General features: G+C 42.1%; 1 protein-coding gene across 1 annotated transcript; it reads right to left on the bottom strand.

Annotated features, from left to right (window-relative positions):
* Nucleotides 1–7,834: 7,834 nt before the first annotated feature.
* LOC142350416 (nuclear receptor-interacting protein 3-like) lies at nt 7,835–8,266 on the bottom strand. Its single transcript, XM_075402262.1, has one exon. It carries the CDS (start codon nt 8,264–8,266, stop codon nt 7,835–7,837), a length of 432 nt encoding a protein of 143 aa, XP_075258377.1.
* Between the last annotated feature and the right edge of the window lie 8,779 nt (nt 8,267–17,045).

Genomic DNA, 17,045 nt, shown 5'->3' on the forward strand with positions numbered 1-17,045 from the left:
CATCTAGGTGCCCATCCCCTCACCGCAGCTGATCCTTCACCAGTGGCTTCAGTGTGCCTTGCATTTGTGGTGTTTTGGTTTTGTTGGTCCTCTTGATCCAGATCATTAGCCGACTCATTTCGTTCTCTGACTTCAATTCGGCTCGCAGTGTTTACTTCACCTTCGCTGTCACTCCACGGTCGTGGGCTGCTCATGATTCGCTTTAATGGTCGAACTAAATTCTCTTCAGCTAGTGCGGATGCTCTTATCTTATGCCTCAAGTCAACTCCTTTTGTCTTGCTGGTTCTTTGTTTACTCAAGGATGTTTAATTTGTGATAAGAGAACTTCACTCATTCTTGCCCATTGTTTAAACATTTCATTAATCACGCCATCTGTCAAATAAGCCGTATTCTATATTTGCTCAAGATAACCATTGTTTCAATCAGAACATCCAATCTTTGCCTAACCATAAACCAGCTCAATCGTCAAACCGTTCAGCATTCTCAAACGCAATCATCCAACCGAAACCCCAAAATGTAAGGAAATTTTAATCTTTTATATACTTATCTCTTCTGTCTCATATACTGTAACTTGTGTGTTGATCCAAATCTTGTATTTTTTTTTGCTCATAACTCAATGCTCACTGTTTTTTTTCAGGGACGCCTTCAACAACCGAACTCTTGCCTTTATCCTCCCTCATGGATTGACCAGCAAACCATTTGATTTCCTCCCAACCATGGAAATCGATTGCATTCTGGTCCAGGTGGTTTCTAAAAGCCCTGTGCCAACTAATCCGGAAGAATTCTATCTACTAGATGTCTCGGTTATTCCTCAAGGCCAGGACATCAAACTACCGCTAGGAAATTCGTCAGCCCCCTTGCAACGACTAAAATTGGCCCTAAAGAATGATGCGGAGTGGCACGAGAACGGGTCAATTGTGCACCAAGCTCTCATTTGGTTAGAGAAACCTAAGCTCGCGTGTTAAACTTTCAGAAACCTTTGACTGGACTCGATGTATATATTTTTTTTTAATACACAGTATTGTTTCTTATGGGACTTAGCACTTTTCTACTGTAGACTTTTATGCCTGCCTTCTTATTAATTTACCTTAATACCTGTTTTTTTTTTCTCTATCAATTGTTTTTTTTTGAGTGAATCACGTTAGTAATTATCTAGATTATAAGACAGGGTTAGATCTAGCATTATGATATAAATTTGAAAATTAAACTGCGCGGCAAATAAAGACTAAGCCACAATAAAACCAAAAACAAAACTGAGGGCCGCCTCAAAGATCAAAACACTTTAAATCCCGGTGGTACACTGCTAAATGAAATTTAACTACCAGCGCCTCTCAGTTTCACTGTTGGATCTGACTAAACAGGTAAGAAGAGGTTCTGAATAGCACATCAGTTTCGTATTTAAAATATAAAGAGGATTTGACTATAAAGTCATCCGATTAGCACCAAGCAATCTTGACTAAAATTATAAAAAGGAAGGTCTGTACTCACGCGAGTCCTTTCTGTTTAAAGAAGAAACAAAACTTAGTGTTGAGGGCCAGCGTGCTCTTTCCGCAACCAATCCACGTCACTTCCTACCGAAGTCCTTCTGCAACAAATCGCGTCCGGGTGAGGCCTTAGAGGGTCTCGGCATTGTCCTGTCTCCCTGAGAGTTGACCAACAATTTGGCCGGTTCAGGCTCATACTGCGGTAGGTCGGCGTCCTCAGGAAGCAATTCACGATTATGAATCCAACTGCGTCGCCTGCCTTCCATGTCGTCCAAAATCATCCTGGTTGAGCTATGGGACGGCGAACCGATTACCACCTCGTCATTGCTGATGCGATCGATGCTACCTCTTTTGTGTCTACGGTGGTAGCGCACAGGGGGAACCACAGTTTGTCTCAAGTGTTCAAAAAACGATTCGTCGTGCAGTCTCTCCTGACAGGGACACAATTTGAGTTCCTGCAATTTTTTCCAAATCATCCAGAGTATAACGAGCAGAATTGTTATGGCTACCAGACCAAGAAGAATGCGCAGGGGTGAACTGTGGTACACCTTCCAGTGGAACGGCGTATGTTTGTCAAGAATGTGTTCCGCAAAAGGCCTGGCAATCAATTCCAATTCCCCCTGGTCTACTGTGCCCTCTGGTAAGTCTACCAAATTCAGTCTAAAAGACTCTATCATCTCCTCATGGGCGGCGTTTACAAAAGTTTCCGGAATTTCGACTCCTATTTTCTCGTTTTCCACCGTTCTCAAAACTTCAAACAACGACTGCAGTAGCGGATGCTGTTCAACAATAACAACTTTGCTTGAATTGTGCTGACATGTTCTGGAATCCGGGTATAGAACGATCGTTCCCGTAGGGTTTTCAACCCTTCCATGGCAACTAGGTCTAATCAGACAACTCTTGCATCCAGGTATCTGTTCGCCTTGTGATTGGTCTTTCACTCTAGTATAGTTGATGAATTTGAAATCATCGTTGCTGGACGTGATCAGGTAAGTTGAGTCATCCAGGTATTCCGCAGCTGCTTCGTCGGGTAAAATTTCAACTTCATGGGGACAAAGTTTCAAAGCGGAGGTTGGTAAGTTGAAAAATAGGCTCGAAAGACATGTTGCCGAAGAACTTCTTGCCATTGGAAAAGGTTTCATGCAGAGCAGCAACCCGGAACTCCCCCTACAGTGCGAGTTCATCTTTCCTTCGGTAACTTCCGCAAAATTGTTATTATATTCCGAAACCAACAAATAGTTTTTATCAAATCTGTACTTGGTAGCCGTCGACCCATTTGCTATTGGCTGTGGAATGGGTACCGCGCGGTAAACACGATGAAAACCATTCGTATGATGAACCGGAATATTGAGCAGAATGTTCAAACTATTGTGTGTAACTATTGTCGATTCCACAAGTTCAAACCCATAATACGTCATAAGATCATGTCGTGGAATTGCCTCTTTCTGGGTGTCAAGTTGAAGACCATCTAAGACCTGCAACAGAACTTCCGGTGGAATCAAAGTAGCAGGAATGTGTCCCTGAGCCAGAGAACCCAATGCATCGTCCAGCACGTAGCCAAAATTGTGCAAAGCAACTTTGTAGGCAATTAACTCCAATCTTATAGCAGTCATATGATCGCTGAAATTTCGAACTCCTGTTGTGAAGGCAATGCTCTTTTTAAAAGTTGATGCCCACTCATGACTTTTGTCGCACTGTCCTGATTTTTGGTCACCATAAGCTCCATAAGACACCGCTTTTGCTAGTTGCGAAACCGCAACTCTAATATTGTGAAAATTCGCATTTGCATCCTTGGATATCAGCCGTAATTGATCCTGGGTTTTGTTGAGAGAGTAGCCTAGCAAGTGAATCTTTTCTCCTGATTCCAACGTAACGGTTCGAATAGCTCCGTCTAAGAATTCCGATTCTTTGCCCAAACGGTCAATGTCCTTACTGCTCCCACAGAAACCAAAGAAAGACATATAGTGGCAGAAACCTTCCTTAAGTACAGGGGCAAGTACAATTGAGGAAACTACTGAGAGGGCCGCAATCCCGGCAAAAATGGCTCCAGCACCGCGACGTTCGCGGCCGTGACGGGGATTAGTCGTTCCATTAACAAAAGTTCCTATTCGGTCCTTAATGTCCCTCCAAACCTTTTCAATCTCTTGGACTTCATATTCCACTCCTTTTATTGTCACATATGTACTGTTCAACAATCGCTCATGTGTTTCTTGATCCCCACATATGGTTCCATCATATCCTCTCCACTTTATTGCCAAATTCAACTGCAATTCCTGATAAGCCAAGTCTAAGTGAGTCAAATTTATCGCCGGTAGTCCAGGAATTGGCACGGTTACCCACGTCGCTTCAAGTCCACTTGAAATTATCACTGGCGTTTCAGGGATGAAAACCGCTCCAGCCGTGTTTCTTTCGATCTCTGATCGCACTATTCCCGCAAGAATGAGCAACGCAATGGCCCTCCACACAACCACCCCTCCCATTATGAAGGATTGTATCTAAATAAATGTCAATATTATTTTACTACGAAATAATAAATTAAACCTAATTCGTTAATCGAGATCAAATAATTTTGCCCAATATACTAAAAGTAATTTTTTTTTATCTGATTTTATTTTAGCAGGGAGGGGTCTAAAAAAAACCTAAAACCTATCAATAAAATCAAAATAAAATGTCTATTCGTCAATCCCGAGTCGGATCACGGGCTTAATGTCTCGCCGAGGTCGTCTGTGCACCAAAGGAGTCTCTTCTAGCATTTCAGGCGTTTCATTAGCTTGGGTCACCGGTTGTTTCTCCAAGTCAAGTTCTTGGTCGTTTCTAACAGCTGTTGGACTCTCCTCGTCGCTCTGGTTGGCTTTTGTTAGATCACTAGCGTGGCCAATGTTTGTATCAGCTAACACGTCTACAATCTCCGCCACATTGCAGGGGCTAGAGACTTGTTCGGCTTCAACTAGCGGTACGGAGGGCTCGTATGATCTCTCATCACGTGATCGGACTTGTGCCGCAGCAATATTACGTCTGCGTTGCTGCCTTTCATGGAGCGTGCTTTCGGTATTCCTCATAACCTCCCCATCATCATCATCTTCTTCCACTTGATCATCAGGGAATTTATTGAAGAAATCCTGCGAACGAAAAGGTGTAGGTCGCTTGTTCCTACCACTTGCGTCGCCCGTTCGCTCCTCATTATAGGGTTTCAGCAAATTGAAATGAACTATCCTCGTTTTTCTCGGTCTCCCTTCTTTGTAAATCATGTAGTTGACTTCTGAAGTTCTTTCCTGGATAATGTAAGGGCCTTCGTAGGGAACAAAGAACTTCTTTGACTTGGCCTTTTGCTTCGAGTAAAGCCAAACATTTGCACCAATTTCGTAAGGTTCGCCATAAACTTTTTTGAAGTAAAGGTCCTTCTGTCTCTGTTGGTTTACTCCTAATTGCTCCCTGGCGTTAGCATGAGCTTCACGAAACTGTGCCTCGAGCCACTCGATAAATTCTCATTGGCTACGCTCTTCATCGTGGGGTTTTGGATAAAACAAATCAATTGGATACTGGCACTCCTTTCCAAACACTAGACTAAACGGCGTGGCTTGTGTGGTCCTGTGAACGGTTGTGTTATAAACGAAATCCACGTAGGGTAACATCTCGTCCCAGGTCCAAGGATTATCAGCACAATACTTAGATATGACATCCGCTAAAATTCGATTGTGCCTTTCAACTTGGCCGTTTCCCTGAGGGTGATATGGAGACGTACGTGTTTTGTCAATCTTCAGAAGTTTGCACATGTCGAGGATTAACTGACTACCAAAGTTTTTCCCTTGATCTGTGTGCAAAACATCTGGTACTCCGAACTTTAAGACCCACTTCTCAACAATTGCTCGGGCGACATCTTCCGACTCTGTACCTACGAGAGGTGTGCTCACAACGAACTTTGTAAACAAATCAGTTATCACTAAAATATGCTTTGCTTTCGAAGCTTTGGCCATTGTTACTGGTCCCAAAATATCGGCCGCTACCTTATGAAATCGAATTCCAACTTTGAATGGCTGGAGGCCGGCAACACGTTTCCGGCCCGCGGTTGTCCTTGCAGCACAAGGAAGGCACCACAATAAGCGTTTTTCTATATCCAATCTCATTGACGGCCACCAGAACCTTTGTCTGACCCGGTTGAGTGTTTTTTCGAACGCAAAATGACCTCCACTAACGGGAGAGTCATGTAGTTGTTCTAATATCTCTTTACGGCCACTTGCTGGAACAATCAGTTGTAGGACTGGCTCCTCCGAGGAACTACTCTTGTTCTTAAACCACTTACGATATAGTATTCCGTTCTTAATTGACAGTTCATTCCATCTTCCCCATAGTGCCATCACATCTCGCCCGTATTGGGCAGCTTCATCTTTGGTTATCAGGTTTGTTCCAAAGTTTAGACAGTTTTTCTTTTCATCCACAGTTGCCCAAAAGAGAATGCGGCTGATCGCCTCGTCTTGTTCTTGCATCGCCCTCACGTCCGATTCACCACGAGTCCAAGTTATTGAAACTTGTTCTTCATCGTTTTGCAGCAGTGGGTCATTTTCTAGATCCGCTGTTTCGTCATACTGACCCTGAACTGTAAGCCGTAGATGATCAGTGGCCTTGGAAATTGCTGTGTCTATATCCACAGCCTCGGGACAATTTCCGGTCATTTCTTCTCTTTCTCCGGGTTCCCACTCAGGACTCTCCTCTGTTCGTCTTGTGAGTCCGTCTGCGTTGGCATGTTTCGATCCAGCTCGATGGACTACTTGAAAATTATACTCTTGTAGGAACTGACACATTCGGAACGTCATTCCGGTTGCATCATCGTCATTGTCCTGCCTGAAGAGCCATCGAAGGCTAGCATGATCGGTTCGAATGATGAACGGTAGTCCCCATATGTAGTTCTTATACCATTTCAATGCCTGTATCACTGCAAGTGCCTCGCGTTTGGTTGTGGAGTACATCATTTCTGTTTTTGTGAGGACCCTACTTGAGTAGACAATTGGCCGTTCCACCCCATCGACAACATTAGAAATCACTGCCCCTAAGCTTACTTTGCTGGCATCTGTATCAATGATGAAGGGGCAATCAAAACGAGGAAACTGCATCACTGGCGCGGTAGCAAGTTCGACTCGAAGTCTATCAAATGATAATTGGCAGTCGGAATTCCACTCGAAGCGAGCATCTTTCTTTGTGAGATCCGTGAGTGGCCTTGCAATCTGGGCAAAATCTCTCACAAAGCGTCGATAGTAATTGCAGAAGCCAATGAAGGACCGAATCTGTTTCACCGTCTTTGGTACTGGCCAATGCTTTACCGCCGAAACTTTATCAGGGTCAGGTTTTGCTCCACCGTTGCCAATAATATGACTAAGATATACAACTTCTCGTTGAAATAATTTACACTTCTTGGGCTTTAGCTTCAAGTTCAGCGCCCGCAGTGTTTGAAAAATAGCTCGCAAATGTTTCAAGTGATCAGCTTTATTGGTACTATAAGCCAGGACGTCGTCTAGGAAGATGAGAATAAATTTGTAGAGGTAGTCTCTGAAAACTTCATTCATCAATCGTTGGAACGTACCAGGTGCATTTGACAATCCGAAAGGCATTCGAACGTATTCATAAAGACCTCCATGCGGTGTCACGAAAGCCGTTTTGTGACAATGCTCCGGGGCCACAGGAATCTGCCAATATCCACTTGCCAAGTCCATTGACGAAAACACTTTTGCTTCCTTCAGTGCATCGAACGACTGGTCAATCTTAGGAATTGGGAAAGCATCTTTGATTGTTACGTCATTCAATTTTCGGTAGTCAATAAAAACCCGCACACTTCCGTCCTTCTTCTTTACAAGTACTACTGGGAAACTGTAAGGACTTTGGGACGGCCGAATGATCCCTTGGTCCAACATTGCATTAACTTCTTCCCTGATAATCTCTACTTTGGGTAAACCTGCTCTTCTGGGAGGAATTTTTATTGGAGGGCTGTCACCAGTCTCAATCCTGTGTTCCACAACATTGGTGCAGCCTAACTCGTCGTTGGTCAAGGCAAAAACATCTCGGAATTCTCCAACTAAGGCTCTCAAATCATTCAAGTCATTGCCTGTCACACCAGGTGCCGATAATTCAAGAATTTTTTGGACGCCGTCTTCAAGTTGAGACGTCGGTTTCAAATCACTCTGTAAATGAACATCAAGATGTGTTTCAGTAGTCTTGGCAATGCGATCAAATCGGTTTGGGTCAATCTTTGATCCATTAGAAATTTCTGTAGCCTGCACAGTCATTTGACGGTCATGAGGAACTGCCTCGATAAAAGTTGCCAACCTTTTCGGTCCTTCAATTCGTATTGGCACTGTTGATCATTCTTTCTGACCTGTCCAAAGCTGATCAGTATCCAAGTCGATAATGCAACGGTGCCCCTTTAAAGTCTCAAGACCCAGAATTATGTGGTTGTCGAGATCATGCATGACTAAAGCTTCAATATCAGTATCGATTTCGCCCAAACGTAGATGCAATTTTGCTCTGCCGATAACGTCAACTCGTTTACCGTCCGCTGTCTCCAGTCTACCAGTATACTTTTCCATTTTAACCGGAATGTCCAAAGAAAACAATGTGTCGTAACTGATTATGTTCGTGTTTGCTCCCGTATCGATAAGGAAGGCTAATTTCGTGTCATTCAATTCGCCCGAGACCAGAATGCTGTATGGCTCTTTTCCTTGCTCAGGCAACTCGCGCAATTGGTCTGCTGTGGATGTCTTCGTAACTAGGGGCTCGTCCAACTGATGATACATCCTTAACTGATTGGACTGCGCTCCCTCGTTGTTGGTAGCAACCGATGTTTGGGGTTTATTTTTGTATTCGGCCGGGATAAACCCTTCCCTCCGGAATTCCCCGGTGGGCCCGGCCCTTTCTAGTTTAAAGGACTATTGGCAAGTAGCGGACACTCTCTCTTGAAGTGATCCGAACTTCCACAATGGAAACAGCCTGTACCACCTTGTCGTCGTTGTTGGCCAGGGTTGTATTGTCCCTGCGGTCGAGAAGCTGACGCAAATCCCTGTCCGTATCGACTATCTGGAGGGTACGGATTGAACAACTGCTTTCCAGTGTTCTGAGGTGCAGGAGCTTGCTCTGCTGGGGGTCCCGGTATGACAGACGAGACGAACTTACTCATCATCGAAGATATATTTGACATAAACTTTTCCTGACTGTCAACCAGTTTGTCGATTTTTGTCCCCAGCGCATCATTTGTCAGAGGCATTTGTGCAATTGAGGTGCCCTGAACACCTCTTGACGCTTGTGAAGGCAAAGGTTGAGCTACCACCGGAGGAAACGAAGTTGCCTCTGCCATAGTCCTTATTGCCGATATTCTTTTCCGCTGTCGAAATCGTGAACCTTTCGTAATGGCTTCAAGACTCAGCGCTCTGTTAACAGCTTCGTCGAATGTCTGTGGATCCTCTCGAAGAAGCAATTCGTAAATATCGGAGTCGAACAATCCATCAATAAATTGTTCTCTGTTCATGTCATCTCGGGACAAAGCGTTCATGTGTGTATGTGCGATATCACCCAATGCCCTTACTCTTCTCGAAAACTCACGCGTTTCCTCCTTGTCACCTTGCATGAGTGCCTTGAACTCAGCTCTGGCTGTACGTTGATCTCTGTAAGGCGACATTCTTGGGTCCAAGTACTCAAAAACCCTCGCCAGTGTTGGCGGCAAATTCTTTCCCACTTGTCTCGTAAATCTGGCAGGCATGGCGGTGAACTCGTCAAGCGCCCAAGATGTTAAACACGTTGGAAGGGCCCGAATTGCTGTGATATCATCCCAACCATTGGTGTCAGCTAGCCAGAGAAAGTGCTGCTTCCACTGGATCCACGTCGAGTGTTTTTTCGAAGGGTATCGATCCGGCCTCAGCGTGCCCGGTCCAAAAATCCCGCGGCCGTTGTCTGGAGCATCGTCATCCCCGTCCTCGTCGCCTCTGTCCAATGCGAGAGGATCGTTAGGTAGATCGTCTCCGTTTTCGCTCATTTCGGAAAATTTCACCACTTAGCGGATAAAAAAAAATAATCTTACAGAAAATTACAAGGAGCGATGCCCACCCAGGAGCGCCACTGTCGTCTTCTGAATTTCTGCTAGGCCAACAGTGAGGGGAATCTGTCGCCCAGAAGATCGAACAAATTTAATTAAAACCAACACCGAAGGTTTAAAAGAAAATGATGAAGCAAGCGCTACCTTGTTTCTTCCCTGAGTTTTTCCCCTCGTCCACTCTTGCTGGCTGTTAAAAGTGCTTTGTCCCAAAAGTGTTAAATTGAATAGAGAACACCAGCACAAATGTAGAATCCACAGTAAATAGATGCAATTCTCAATCAACTATCAACTTGAGACAAATTCAACTGCAAAAATCTGTATACTTTAAAAATTTTATCGTGATTCACTCGCAATATAATTAACCAAGTTGCTCACAGTTTCCTAACTGGTCTTGCAACTTTACTGACTGTTTTAAGTTTAGTCCCACTAAACCAACTGCTCACTAGCTCAGTATTTTCTCTCTCTCTCCAACTTAAACACGATAAGCTGATTACAACATTTTCTATTTGGCTAACTTTATCTTATCTTAATTAAATACACTTTTAGAACTTAAGTAAACACCATAAGTCACTCTGACTGATTGACACATCCGCAGGAGGGGTTCCCTTCACTAAACAAACAGATTAACGTCAAAGTCCGCGGTCCTTATCGCTCTTATTTGCGCACACAAATTTGGCGCCAAGTCAATTTCGTCGCTTTTGTTATTCAAAGACTATTGGTCTCCATGTGTAAATATACCACTAATTCATGCTCGCTAAAGCTAAAATAATGGCTTGGTATGCTTTTCCCAGCATTCCGTGCAATTCCCTATACAAAAATTAGTCAAAAACCAAAATTTCCCAAAAACCCAAAAATTTGACCTCCAGAGGTCAATTAGAGGTCAATAGTCGAAAATGAAGGGTCAACTTGGTAAAAATAACTATTGGCGCGGAAAGTCCTTCCATAGTTACACCTACCCACCAATTTTTATGACCTAACTCCTAATAGAACACGAGCAGTGACCGCGCACACTTTTCATCGACCTCCCGGATGACCCCAAATTTCCAAACTTAATAACTTGCGAAGTAGTGGTCAAAACGTCTTCGGGTAAAGTTTTATAGTAACTATAGGGTGACACCAACTTGCCTGCCAAGTTTCATGACCAACGGATCAGCCGTTGCGAGTCGTTTGCAATTTAAAAATTTTTAACGAGTCGTGGGTGCCGAAACCCGAAAAATCCGAGTTCGTCAAAATTGACCGGGGTGGTTATTTTTTGTCACTAACTGTCTCAGTTTATCATATTAAAACTATTTCAAAGTCATTCGGCCGCTCAGAAAGGCCAATTTCCGGTTTTCGGCACTCGGGTCGTCCCGAAGCACCGACTTCCGGTCGGAATCTGGGATTGAAAATATCACCAATCGAAAGCCCTTGAAAAGTTACACTAACCCTCCAAAAATCATAGGGCTACTACCAATACTCCACGAGCAATTCAAATTTTACGTTCAGCAGCACGGGCGTGCGCTAGTTCCGTGCAGGTTGGTGCAGGGTCAAATCTGACCTCAAAATCGGATTCCCCGTACCCAAATTAGTCTATCGCCCAATTTTCAGGTCAATCCGACTTCAACTTTTCGAGAAAATACTATTTCAGTTTAGGTGCTAACTACATTCCTGTGATAATTACCAATATACTTAAAAATCGCCATTTTATATCCTAAACCCTTCCCAAGATCGTGCAAAAACATTAATTCATACGTGCATTACATTACAACTGATTAATCGCCTTATTTCTGACTGAAACATTCATATTTCACAGTAAAATACCTAAAAACCTTCAAATCACACTACTTCCGGTGTTAATAGCTGGAAGGTGGGTGGTCGGATTCGCCTGAAAACTATTCTCGCAATAGAGGACCACTAGGGGTACCTTCCCATCATTGACCGTTTATTACCCCATAACTCCTTCCCATCCTGGGAGGGTTCGGACAACTTTTTATCGGTGGGTATTTGGAAAACTGATAAATTGCCTTTTTATTTACTTTAAGTCAACACAACTCTACTTAACTAACTCATTCTGTCTTACTTTACATACAGTATTAAGTCATATACAATTTCAGTTGAAATGGACAGTCAAATGTACTTTGAAATTGTTCATTATCTTAAATCTGGTATTTATCCGAGAAATTCTACGTGGATTTACAGGAGAGAACGAGAGAACTCCGTAATCGATGCAAAAACTATTATCTTTCCAGAGGGGTTTTATTGCGAGTGGGTTCAGGGCTCACGGTTCTACACCGGGGTAACGCACGAAATAAGCTTACTGAAATGCACAGGAAAAACGATCATCCCTCCAGAGAAAATCTGGAATCTATGGCGCGGCAAACATTTAGTGTCCGCGACCTACGAATGTGGTGCCGAAAAATCGTAAAAGACTGTCTCGATTGCGACAGTGAAACTCTATTTCGCTGTACTCGTGGTCCTATGAAGTTTCTATCCGAAGAGGAACTAAATCGGGTTTGCCGGGAGCTTGGCCTAGAACAAAGGCAGCGTCATTGCTACGAGCTATTTGAAAGGTAAGCACTTTTATCCCAAATTCACTCTGGCTAAATTAAAGTTATAATCTTGGGTTTTTTAGTTGTCCTGAGTTCGATACTGCACAGTATGATCCCGTTACCTTAGATGTTGCCCACCCCAAATTCAATTGCGTGGCCTCCTGTCTATCAACCATTATCACTGGAGATCGCACTCAGGCTGGGAAAATCGAACAACTTTTTGTTAGTTTACGGAATGGACCAAACAAGCATTTATTTAAATGTCCTGGCAAAACCCCCCTGACCCGAGGAATCGAGGATGTGGAGTACGTAAACACTACCGATTTACGATTATTCGCCCGCCATTGTCGTTTAAACATTTATGTGTACTATGACAATGAGGGTGGGGAACAACCTTATTATCTAAAACTGACTGGAAAACATAAAGGAGTGCAAAATGGCGGGATATTCTTGAGATTTCAAGTGGTAGAGGGTGTGCAACACTGTCTCCTCATATATCGATGCCAATTGAGATAACCTTGACTTGTGCTTTTTATTCAATTATTTACTAATTCATCGTCGCCTGTTTGTCTCATCAATCTAACCTGACAGCCTTTCATTATTCAACCCCAACCAATTCGTTTTGCCTTTATCCGGTTTTGTAACCTTGCTTACTTTTGTGCATATTTGTTTTAATGAGAATCTGGGGCACCATGTGTTTGCTTTCAAGAGAGTACTTAAATTTGTTCAATTTAGCTTTGGTGTTATTATCTTAATTCGATTGTCCTAATTGCGAGCTTTCTAAAGAGCCTACATACACATACTTTCGCCGCTTATAACTAATTATGCTCAATTTCATGTTCGCTACACTAAGTGGTGAAATCATTTATAAGTGGTGAAATTAAGTGGTGAAATCATTTAATCTTACTTTAAATATTCTAGAGAGAATTTGAGAGTCCGAATACATTTCAGATTAGCCAATCGAAGAACTTCGAAAATTAATTTATTGTTTTAAAATGAAATTCACCAAAATGACTTAAATTCCTTTTATCGTATTGTTTTTCATGATTGTGCTCACATACAAACATATGTCGGATCTGCAGTCAAAATCAACGTTATATTTGAAATTTGAAAGTTGCCTCAATTTCTCAAAGGAAAAATGTGAATCGACAAAGCTGACAAGAAAGAGGACTAGCAAGATCTAATTTTTCTTTTTAAATGAGGTAGCAATTGTGTCATTTGTGCATGGCAGCTTTTTGCTGTCACATGTGAACTCATGTAGGAAGACCAGCGCAACATTAAAATACAGAAATTGCTTCCGCAAAAATCAAAGTTTTGCTAATATTTATTCCTGGATGAATCAAGCAAATGCAAAGTGTTCAATGTCTACTAGTTGACTGCAATCATAGAGTCCGAAACCGTTAACTTTTGAAGAATGTGAGCTTTACGGATCAATCTATAGCATTGAGAAAGGTTTGCTTAGAATTTGACGGCTTTTCAAGAGACCTTGATAAACTAAACGTTGATAACATTTATCAATGCTGCAGACGAATCAAAAACGCTCATATTCTTTCGAAAAGAGTTCTTATGTAAAAGGTGTCTCGGCGGAAGACATGCTGTCAAATAATGCAAACACAACTACTGCTGTATTGACAGATATAAAAAGTCACAACCAAATGCTACACTCACAGAACAAAAAAGTTGGAGCAATCACTGTCAACGTAAGCGCAGCGGCAAAAGCTCAAGATGACATTGCTAAAATTTTTTTGGTCTATGTCTCAATGCAAAGCGTTGAAAACGGGCTTCAAAAATGTGTTTTTCTCGTCGGCGAACCAACGGTTCTATATATGGATTAAAGCTCCACGGAGAAGTTGCGAGACCATGGCACCGATATTGTTCTTTAACAAAGTTGGGATGAAAGCATCCGATGACTGGAAAAAAAAATTCTCTGACACACGTTTACATTGAAATTCACACTTTCTCAACCCATTTCTTTACCCATCGATTTCGTGGGCCAAACCAAAACTTTGATTATAAGAGAACTGAAAAAAGGTGCAACCCCTTGAGTGCCTTTCGAAAAATAAGCTCCAATTTGAGTTAAACTGGTCATTTTGAGACAAACACTGTACTGCAAGGTTGAAAGACAAACCGAACCTTTTACAGTTTCTACGGAAAAAATATAGGAAGTCAGTGGAACTAATACAAGCAAAAGGAAGCAAGCGGTTTTTTCCTTGTGCATACGATGGGACACAAAGAGCCACTTTTCCAAAGTAAACAGTGTAAAGCGTATGAAAACAAATTGCCCGCACTAAATAGAGAGTGCTAAAAAAATTAAATGTTAGCGGTTTTAATAGGGAGCGCGCTGTTCAACAAACTGAACCCAACCTGTCAATTAACTGGAGCTCCACATCGAGTCTCTTAATTTTGCTTGAATGAAGATTCTAATGGAACAAAACCGGGAAAATTTCTTGTCCCAGATAAAGAGAGGAAGCTTTGTCAGTTTTCATAATGCTGGGAAACGAAACAAAACTGTTCCACAACGAAATTCTTTTTAGGGAAAAAAACTGTTCTTCGAGAGGATTTATTACCAATTTTTACCGCAGAGTGGATACAAACTTATATGCGCAGCAAGCATTGAACTCAACAAAATCGGCACAACAAACAGGGTACATAGACGGAACAGAAAATAAATAGACATTTTTATCATGTTGTTGCAGACAAAAAAGGCTGAAGAGTTAAAATCACGCAAGGCTAAATGCATTTTAAATAACATGCGCTTTTAACATGCAAAACCTTCTAGTTTTCACCCTATCCCTATTAATAGGGGCTTATTTGAGCCCAAGGCCAAACACGCAAGCATCACTTGAAAACTGGCATAATACATTCAATGTTGTTTCCTTGTCGAGTTACTTTTAAAACCCCACGTTTCCAAGTACTCTTGTGCAAGAAGCACAAAACGAACTCCAATAAAGATAGTGACTAAATCAGAGCAATCGCTCAGCAAGAATTTTGAATCATCCGCTCATGCAATTGCTCACGTTCCGAAAAGAACAAGTGTATTATATGCGGAGATGTACAGCCCAAACGATGGATCGAGTGATGGCCACACTTAAACAGGAATAAGTTGGGGCTTCATCAATTTTTCCGATTGTGAAAATTGACTGCTTCAACTCATTTACACTAAAAAATGGCCGTGCAAATAAAAGAAGTCGGTGATGTTTGTTCGTTTGTCTAATTGTGCGAGGGGTGCAAATTGAGTTTTCACTGCCGTTGGGCAGTGAGAGTTATACCATTGTTAGCATTGGTTTGGTATCTATGAAGATCAAACCATCAAAAATGATTGGTAGAAATAAGGTAAACATCGTTGGGGCAGACCGAGGGTTCGGAGCGGCACGTCACAATTTAGAAGAAAAAATGAGCAGTTTTGCTTCCAGCAGGTGACAGGCAAATATTCAACCTCATTTTTGTGGTTTATAAGAGCAATTGATAAGATAATTTAAGATGGAAAAGCGCGAGGGCAAACAAAAAGGGGCAACCGGCCAATTACAGAAAAGACGTTTTTTCACGACCGATATGCCTTTGTGAGTACACGTTGAATGCCTGATCATTGACATCAGTTTGTTGACCATTGAAGGCCCTTCCTACAAAATCACAGTTGCTCAAACCTCATCCGAGACGGATTCCAAAAAGAGTATTCACCAAATTTGAGTATTCGGCAGAATTAGCAGCAAAATGTTTGCACAGCGTACTAACCTATCTTTTGCAGAAAAAATAGGTTGATCATGGAAGGCTCTTTGAACAAATTCAAGAATACTCGGTTCTCTTTTCGGACAGATTCCAAAATTAGTGTTTACTAACTATACTCGGCACAAATGGCAAAAGGCAATTAGTAAAAACCTGGGAGATGATTGCTTCTGGTTGGTCAAGCATTGTGACAAACTGGTATTACAGCATCAGCTGATCTAAAAAAAGTCATTGGGGTTCAATGATTCCAAGGAAAGATGAAGTCTCCAAGAACCTGTGCCAGACCAATTATATTGCTTATTATAATGAATTGTAAAGTTTCTGGCAGATTTTTTTAAAAGAAATTTGAAAAATCACACACTCTTACCAGTTCTGCCACATTGTTACATCTTTGTTCGGATAACAATAGAAAATGATTTTCTTACTAATTTCCCGTTATACTCGATATCTCATTTTTTGCAAAATTCTTTTTCTGAAGTAAATTTTTTCAAACTGCATTCTCAAATCTCAAAAGTCAACAAAGCCACCATTGCCTGAATTTCTTTTTGACAATCCGCTCTAAATATAGGTTTTCAATGAAAAACAATCGCCAAGTCTGAGCTTCGAACCGCCAACATCATATTTGTCAGTTAGGTACCCAGGTTGAAGTCCAGACCCAAAATGAGCTATGATCAGAATATCCAGGCTGAAATGACCTCTGATCCTCTGATCAGGCTTTCCAGACCAAAATGACCTCTGATCAGACATTCCAGACAAAAAGACCTCCTCTGATCAGACTTTCCAGACAAAGATAACTTCTGATCAGACGGTACCCAGACAATGCTCCAGACTAAAGTGCGATTGTGATCAGACTCAAACTCAGAACATTGTCCAGAATATAAACAGAACATGATCAGACCTTTTAGAGCAAACTGACCTCTAATCAGATTTTTCAGACCGAAATGGCCTCTGCTCAGACGTTTCAGACCGAAGTGACCTCTGATCAGACCTGCCAGAACGAATTAACCTCTGGTCAGACCATAGCGCAGACTATTTTGCGCTTAAATCGCTGTCCAGACCCTGTAATTTCTGTCTGGGAAGACACGGGTGTGCGCTCAAGTGGGTCTGGTCGTAACTCAATTTGCGTCTGCAGCTCAACCTGGGTACTCATTTCCCTACGCCTGAATCACATTTACTTGCCATTCAATCTTTTAACCAGACTATTCAAACAACACGTTAACAATGCATTTTAAAAGC

Source organism: Convolutriloba macropyga, chromosome 12 (genome assembly GCF_964194025.1).
Source record: "Convolutriloba macropyga chromosome 12, txConMacr16.3, whole genome shotgun sequence".
In the NCBI taxonomy this organism is placed as follows: Eukaryota; Metazoa; Xenacoelomorpha; order Acoela; family Convolutidae; genus Convolutriloba; species Convolutriloba macropyga.